At 42.3% G+C, this 9,115-nt stretch overlaps 1 protein-coding gene across 1 annotated transcript; it reads right to left on the bottom strand.

Moving 5' to 3' along the window:
• Positions 1-671: 671 nt before the first annotated feature.
• On the bottom strand, positions 672-2,339 carry LOC144692742 (transmembrane protein 61-like). The gene is given in 3 exon segments (XM_078561827.1): positions 672-984; positions 2,000-2,132; positions 2,135-2,339. Coding segments are annotated over 3 exon segments (651 nt in total).
• Between the last annotated feature and the right edge of the window lie 6,776 nt (positions 2,340-9,115).

The raw sequence follows: 9,115 nt of genomic DNA, 5'->3' as shown, positions 1-9,115 counted from the left end.
AAAGACAAGCAAACTTCTATTCAGACCCTACATCAAAGACAGCTAATCCCTCAATAGCCTCTTTATACTGTCAATCAAACTAAGAACTCAGAACTGCCTGCTGAGATGTTTGTAGCTTTTGAAACTCACCCAAGCATTCATAATGACATAATAATAGCCCTTGGAGAAGTGCCAACACAGAGCTCTCTTGAAACCTCATGAACAGGTGCTAATGTTTTTTTCTAAGCTACACCAGATAGCCTGTCAATCAAAGCAGTCCAGCAATGAGACACTTTAAACTCTAACTGATAGCTGTAGTCTGTATTTTTTCAAGTTTGCAGAGCGGAACATTTAAACTTCAGACCATGGCACTTAAAGGGACCTTATCTGCACTTCAAGTGTTTCTACATCTACTCCATCAATTTGTGATTCCCACAATGCTGGTTAAGGCCCTTTAGGCCCAAAACATCTTTGAACTCAGCACTAAGTTCAAATTGTCCTGCTAAGTTTGAGTTCCCCGCTGTGTAATTCACACCCCGCCCCCTTCCCCTTGCCTGCAAAAATTGGAGCTGTCGGAAATGGGGGCGGGACATCCACATCTAGGTCATGCCCACTATGTTTAATGGTCCATGAGTCTTCCCAACTCTGGGGAAAATTCATCCCTGAGAGCTTTGTTCTCTCTCTTCCAGTCATCAAATATGCATGCGGAGATTCTCATAACTGGGCGGAGGGGTGGTGTAGGTAGCAGATGTCAGAGAGCTTGGCCCAAGCTCTTCCTGATGCAAAATCTGAGTTGGCACTCTCTGTGATAGTGCACTATCAGACAAACTGCACTTACAAGGTGTAAGGCGACCTCTACCAATATCTGTTAGCATTTCATATGATGGTGGAAGATCTAGCTCTCTGGGTGGTAGCGGAATCAGAAGATTGCTAGATGGCACCATCACCACTGGTCTGCAGTTGACAGCCTCATTGTATGAAGGAACTCGAAAGTTGTCGGAGCCACTAGGAAAGAAAAACACAACAAATGTTAAAGATAAGATTGTGATTTCACCTCAAAAATTTTGATGGTCATTCGTAGTTACTGGAATTGGGTTGATGATGCTGGTAAATGATACAGTTTATCACTTTTTACATTAATAATCTGTGAGTGTATTAGCGTGGACAGTATGTGAGTATTTTGGTGAAAACATCACAGATCAGTCATGATCATCATTGAATGGTTCAAAAGGTTCAAGGGGCTCAATTGCCTACTCCTCTTCCTATGTTCCCATGTATATGCATGTGGGTGTGGGCCTTGTGTGGATATGTTGGCATGGACAGTCTGTTAATGTGTTGGTGATGGCAGTTTTGGGTGCAGGTTTTGTGCAGGTTTGTTGGTGTGCGTGTGTGTGAATGTGTGAACAGTACCTGTATGCGTACAGTGTGTGGGTGTATAGTTCTGGGAGTTTTGTGTCTTTCCTCTTGACACTTCAAAGACTCCACTTTAAAAAATAGAGTTCAAATTACGATTGTCAGTGCATGTTTGACTACATTTTGTCTTTTGAAATTTCAGTGTGAACCTATTTAAAATGAATGGGTTCCCACCTGTGCTAGCTTTGGAAAATTTAGATAATGACATCCTCATTATCAAAGCAGACTGGCAACTTTCAGCATAACCTGAAGGTGCCTAAAGATCTTGCTGGAAACTCTGGTCTAAATGGATAAAAGTGACTAGTGTCTCATGTCTGTCAGTACCCATGGCATGCTTATTATTCACCATATAGAAAATCTTACTGGTGTTTGGCTACTTTTACTTTTTTGGGACAATTCTCACAACCAGCATGAAAATAACCCAAACATTTTGTCACTTTCTAAATTATCTGCCATTTTCTGAATGTAAAAGGCCAAAAAGGCAAATAAAGAGACATTTTAGTGCAAAGTATTATTTCTTTATGGGCGACTAAACAGAGGAAAACACTGTCTCCCACGCTATGGCCAAGAATCCAATTAGAATTTATTTTATTGCTGTTTGTCCAACCTGTGCCTATACTTTGCTCTCCACTCCATGGTGTTAAAATATACAGTTGTTCTATTCCAATGTCTGTAACCCCTTGACATTTGCCGATTCACTTTTGCAGACCAGAGAAGGCCAAAAAAAAACAAGAATCCAGCAAGCAGAACAAAACACTGACTGATCTCAGTAATGGGTTCAAGGAGGTTTGCTGGATAGCTGCCACCACTTCTTCATTGGATGAAGTTGCTGGACTTTTAGTGGGATCTGGCTGTTCATCGCTCCACCACACAAAACAAATGGCACCAGCCATAAGAAGCACGGCCCCTCCTATTGTGACTCTATTGCGCATGCGGATATATGCCATTTATGTTGTTCACAAAGCTCAAAGTTGAATTGAAACAGAAGTCCAGCTTGCAACAAATTAGTATCCTTGAAGATTGTGGATCAGTCTGCCGAAGAATTCATTGCTGCAAGCAGAGGGAGATTAATCAGTCATAAACCCAGACTTGTTAAGGTGATAACAAATATTCATCTGATAATCAGATTCCACTTGAAAACATTATTAGAAATGACCTTAAAACATAAAAAGATAGGGATTAGGAAAGAGCATTCAAAACCACATTTCAAAGATCCCCGGCACTATTGAAAAGAAGAGGAGGGGAGTTATCCCAAGTGCACTGACCAATATTTATTCCTTCATCAACATCACACTAGCAGATGATCTGGTCATTATCATTTGTGGGAGCTTGCTGTGTGACAAACTTGCTGCTGCATTTCCTACATTACAACACCTCCCAAAGGCCACACAGCAAGCCCTGTATGAGAAGGCAGCTGACTAGTCAACAGTAGCAGTCTGCCATTGGTGGGACTTCACCTACACTAGAAGCAGTTTCTTCCTTTCAGGTGAGGGCAGTGAGTATCCAGGGCAGATACACAAGGAAGAAAGCTGACAGCAACTTATGCCATAATGTCAGTCCAGCTATCTTTAATGAATGCCCAGACTGCTGCGATCCCTGCACTCGGCTGTGGCATGTCCTCCTAGATGTATCACCTGATGGAAACTAAAACAAATGAGGTCAGATATGTTTACAGGCTTCCAATCCACGACCAACACTGTGAGGTTAGTTATCACATTGATCATGTGGTGGCAAAGGCCATGATGAGGGGCGTCACAGGGACTTTGACAGTGGATGCTGCATTCTCTCTGGACTGCACTACCACTCCTAATTCCATCTACCCAATCCATTGACTGCTGTTGACCCCAAGAGCATTCTCGAATAGCAGCCAGAAAACCTGGAAAGGGGCTGCCAATTCCACAGCTTTTGAAACTGTCAATAATACAATCCTCCTCCAACATTACTCCTCCATTATTAATTCCATAGAGAGTCTTGCAGTGATAACCACCAACACACCCCCGGTAAAGAAAAGAAATCTTGAAGTGGGGAGGGGCGTCGGCTGACATTTGACTTAGATGGTAGCACAAAGCGTGTTAACAAACTGTCCGCCTGTTTTACATTCTATCTGACTTTTTTTTTCATCAGATAAAGTATTAGTGCATCCTATATCATGGGAGTTTACGACAAATCATGAACAGCATGGAAAACTATGGTGACAAAAGGAAAGAAAAGGAAGCAAACAAATGTATGAAGAAAAGGAAAGGGAAGTGAAATGGAAATAATTGAGGCTGGAGGAAATGAAGGAAAAAATGATGGAAAATAAAACTGCAAGGAAAAAGTGAGTGAATGTTATCGATATAATAAATCCATGAATGCAAAGAAGGAACAGTTGAGGAAAATGGCATGGCCTCACCCAAAGTCATTGAGGAACATGGTTCTGGCATGTTATTAGTATAAATATGTGCTCATATTGCTATATTAAACATGCGACGGTTTCCTTTTGTGTACAGCACAATACTAAAAGGAAATTGAATGTAAAAGCTGGTATTATCGAGAATTTACTTGTGTCCTTCATTCTTCCTTCCAGTTGCAGATTTTTGCCAAAGTATCTGAACATTAATCATTTTAATTGATGAGGCCCTGTAAAAGAATTTGGAAGGAACATCTCTTGTCTCATGATACATCGAAAAGGTTAACTACTAGGAAATATTGCATCTCAAAATAAAGTATGTTCCACCAGTGTGTAAGAAAGTTACGAGGAGGTTTTAGTTTTAGATGCAGCATGATGTAGCATTGCTCAGTGATGTGTCATGGAGTTATCTGTATGGTGATTTAAAAGAAAAATCCCAAGCATTCTGTTGCACACAAGTACTGGTGGGACATCAGATATTCCCTCACAAATAGGAAAGGAGGGAGGAACAATCTAGGGTCCAAATGCCCGAAGCTATTTTAGTGCACTTTCCGATGGATGGCTTTAAAAGGAAGTTGGCAGAGATAGCAAAGCAGGTTTTCAGCTAATGTTCTCAATCAGGGAATGTTTGTTGAGCATAATTTTCAGGGAAAGAAGTGGGGAAAAATAATTTGCAAACACTGTTAAACTACAATCCCTCTCAGCTTGAGATTTGCAGCTGCACCAAACTCTATCTCCACCGTAGGCAAACCAGCGAATCCAATTCTTCATTTCATTAAAGAACATTTTCAATAGGGCAGCCACTGCATTCTGGATAGTAATGAGAACATGATTACATAGGCCATATTTCAAGATGAATTATGCTATCCAAACACATTCTGTAGATCAAATAGACGTCAAAGTGCCATAAAGCTACCGTCTATCCTCTTACAAAATGACCAGAGATAATATAGATGCATTACTAACTGAGCACATAGATTTAACTGTTAAATAGATCCAACTGGCAGGTAGCATAAGTGCAAAATAACTCAATTGATCTCTAAAGACTTCCTTTTGCTTCAGTTCACAATGACAGGAACTGAAAAATGACAACATTAAGTACTGTATGTCCCTTGCTATCGGGAAGTCTTGATGACTTAATTTGGGTAGGCCATGCATTTTTGGGAATTCCACCTTCAACATAAATTAAATAGTTGAACAATCCTGTGTTTCATTCTTTCCTATGTTGTTATATTTTTTTCCTCTTTTACAAGATGGCTACACAACTAATGGCTTCTCTCAACTGCCTCCACCTCTGGGAGAAAAAAGCTCTGGAAAATTCCACTCTGACTCCTGCAGACAATCTGTCCAGGAGTTCACGTGGACCATGTGTTCATTAACTGTTATGCATCTCATCTTCTATATGATGCAATCTCTAGCCCAGGCAAGAACTGGCCCAGCTCTTTTGTGAAGGATTATATCTTATATCTTTTATATCTTGTATCTTTTAAATCTTATATCTTTTATGCATTGCCTCCTCCCACCACCACCACCACCCCCCGCCCCCTACCGCCGTATGTTGCATTTTGCAGTTAGCTTGACAGTGTACCTGCTCTCAGATGCTGTTAATGTTGTTTTGATCCAGCTGCTGGTGTGTGACAAACCGATCCAACTTGGCTTTTCCTTCACTTCTTCTTACCCCCATCTTAGAAAGCGTCTCCTGCCTCAGGAGATGGCCGAGCTAAGATTTTCACTTTATAGTATAGTGGGTCCTGGGTACAATTCTATCTGTTACTTTCCTGTGCTGCAATCACTTGTGATATTGATGCCTTTTGCAGAAGGTCACCTATTTTGTTTAAATTAAGCATGTACCTCGGTTTACAAAACAGAATAGGACTGGATGCCTAAGTTATAAGGCTTTTAAAAAATTCTGTGTTTGGTTCCACACAACAGACGAGTAAAAATAAAAAAAAGAACTTGCATCATTTAATTGGTAGGCTCTATTTTTCCGCTCTCTTGTAACTGTATTTTTATTGCCTCTAAAATCTAAATCTGCACACACTCCTTTATAGACTTCTTTCCGTTTACCAATCCATTCCTGTGGAATTAAGAGTTGAGGGCCATAGTAAGTAATCCAAGCCAGATGGTGAAAAATGAATCTAGACACAAATTCTTTTCTTGATGATCGGTTTGTTCACAGAATTGCAGCATTATTTATCTCTGCCCCCTAACCACCAACCCAGTGTCCCAGCAGCTCATTGTTATTTTGAGCAATTAACAAATGGTCTGCCCCTTAACGGGGCACTTTCATTTAATTGTAAAGAGAAACAAAAACACCAAAGGACGCGTGTTAAATTAGAATTTAATTGCCAGGGCTGATGATGCGCCCAAGTGTCACAGAAGGCCTCAAGCATGCCGATTAACACCAAATGCTCCTCTCCAGGAATAATTGGGCATGGATGTAACTGTGGAAGACAGGCAGGCAGACGGGTCAAATGACCCCCTCAACTGCCTGCCGCCGGGATCTGTTTATGGCCACCTTGGCCAGGCAGTCCCTTTTTATAACCTTTTTTTAAATAACAATAATGTAAATAAACTTATTGACAGTTCCTTAAAGGGGCACTGTAACAAAAAGGCAACATTTTAAAGGAAACTCAACGAATCAGATTAAAATGTTGTGCCTGGGGCTGGCAATGCACTGCAGCCCCTGCGGAAGGCCTGAAGTATGCCGCTGGACCCCCCGTGCTCCTTCTCCGGGGACACCCAGGCGGGAATGTAGCCGCAGAAGAGGTACAGGCAGTCAGGTCAAATAACCCCTTCAGCCACCTGCTGCCTGGACCTGTTCATGGTCTGTTAAAGGGGGTGACAGCCCCTGATCGGGCGCTGTAACTAAATCAAAACTTTAAAAGAAAACATAACAAATAAAATTAAAATGGTGTTAATGATGCACTCCAGCCCCCGCAGTGCCCACTAGTCGCTGAAGGCCTCAGATGTATCAGTGGACACCGTGTGCTCTGTCTCAAGGGCCACCCAGCTGTGACATAGCCGCAGAAGAGGGGCAGACAGTCGGACCAGGCGTTCCCCTCGACTGCATGTGGCCTTGACCTGTTTATGGCTAGTTTGGCCAGGCAGTCCCTTTTTATATTCTTTTTTAAGCAAAACAAAAATCAATAAATTAAGCCAAATTCAATAAATAAGAGGGAGTGACAGCCCCGGGTGGGGCACTTCCCCTATTTATAGACTCTTTTTGAGAAACAAAATCAATAAATTAAACCGAAAGTCGATAAATCAGGGGCTGAATTTTCCCCCCATTGGAGGGGGGGAGTTGATGGGTGGGAGCGTACGGGCACACTCCCAATCAGTGTCCCCGGTCGGAGGCGCGGCACCATTTTATGTGGGTGGGCCAATTAAGGCCCGCCCAGCATGACGTCTGCAGAGAAGCGCTATGCACTCCTTGTGTGGGCAGGGGGATTCCCAAAATCGAGAGTGCGCTCTTTCGCATGAAAGAGCGCATTCATCTCCCTGAGGCTAAGTGCAGCCTCAGGGAGATCGTCTGTAAATGTAAAAAAAACAAAAATAGAAAAATAAAATTTCCCTTACATGTCCCCTCATGTGACATTGTCACATGAGTTGGGACATGTCCATAATTTTTACAAAGTCTTTATTAAAATTTTTAAAACCCTACATGAAACTTCATCCCACCTGTGGATGAGGTTTCATGTTTTTTCTAGTTCCTGCTGGGGCTCCTGGCCGACCCGCCAACCTTAAGGATGGACGGGCAGGTCTTTTAATTACTTAATTGACCCTGTCAATGGCCTCAATTGGCCATTGACAGGTCGGCGGGTGCACAGCTGATTTTGCTGCGCCCCCGCCTTCCTGAAAATTTAAATTGGGCGTGGTGACATCGGGAGTTCCCCCCGACATCACCGCGCATCATTTTACGTGTCGGCGAGTGGGACCCGCCCCCGCTCATTGACTCGTAAAACTCTGCCCCAGGTGGGGGTGACAGCCCCTGGTGGGGCACTGTAATTAAAACAAAAATGTGAAAGGAAACTTACAAAATTAAATCAAAATGTCATTACCAGGGGTGATGATGCACCCCAGTCCCTGTGGTGCCCTCCGATTGTGAAATGCCTCTGGTGTACCAGTGGACATCACGTGCTCCCTCTCCAGAGCCACCCGGCCGTGAACATAGCCGCGATAGTGGGGCAGACATTCAGGTTGGCTGACTCCCTCAACCAACCACTGCCTGGACCTGTTGATAGCTAGTTTGGCCAGGCAGTCCCTTTTTAAATGTGCTCAAGAGACTTAATCAATACCCTCTTTATCCTTAACAATGCAGTTGATATAATATTAACAAGGGCACATCAAGTAGTGCTACACTGCATCACAGTGGATTGACATGAGACTGTAAGAAGTGACACTATCCCACTACACTACTCCCCCATCCCCATATCTCACTCCTAACATCAGACACTTTCCTGGAAAGATGGATGGAGAAACATCATGCCCTCAGCCAATCACAGGTTCTAGCAGTTAGCATCGAGCAACACTGGAAGGAAGTTTCCTGCCCATTTACTTGTCCAATCCCTCTTTTGAGGCACAATGTTATAAAATATATATATTTGCATATTAAAGAACAGATGATTCTATTTTATTCTGACCACGTTGAAGTGAACTACTCACCAAGTTTGGAAAATTAGAGGGTTCCAGGAGGATACACTTGTCTTGTACTGTCTCTGCAGCTCAAATGGTGACAGCAGCAGGTGGAAAACACCTACCTATGTCCCATGGACAGCTTTAACCTGTTCTGATCTAGCATTCAGCCTGAACGATCAGCTTAAATCTGTACCTGATTGTTACCTCAGTTCCACTGGTGTTAACTGAACAAGCTGGATTATTCAGTGTTTATTAGTACACTAACAGATAAACACAGCCTTAATAATTCACAAAACAGAGTCATAGCCTCTCGCTTAAACTCCTGCAAATTGACTGTCGCTTCCTCTCAGTTGCAGAGGTTATGTACTTCAGGATATCTTTCAATATTGCTAGATATATCTGTGTATCTGATAGTAAGAAGACCTAACAGCTGCGCTAAAGGGACCGTGGTGAAAAAATAAACAAGCCAGCTGGTGAAAACAAAGCATCTCAGTGTTGCTCTAATCTAAACTGTAGACCTGTATAATTTTACTTTCTTGACATGCAGATTACATGCAAAAGTTAAATTATTGTAACTGGTATTCTGCTGTGTGTTAAAGGAATACTGCCTTCATGAAATAATGGTAAATCTTTTTGTTTAAAAATACCCAGCATGATTATGTAATCTTATAAAAATGCATCTGGGTGATCACATCA

Source organism: Cetorhinus maximus, chromosome 17 (genome assembly GCF_964194155.1).
Source record: "Cetorhinus maximus chromosome 17, sCetMax3.hap1.1, whole genome shotgun sequence".
Lineage (NCBI taxonomy): Eukaryota > Metazoa > Chordata > Chondrichthyes > Lamniformes > Cetorhinidae > Cetorhinus > Cetorhinus maximus.
The sequence above is the reverse complement of the archived record's forward strand: the minus strand, read 5'-3'. Positions and strand labels throughout refer to the sequence as shown.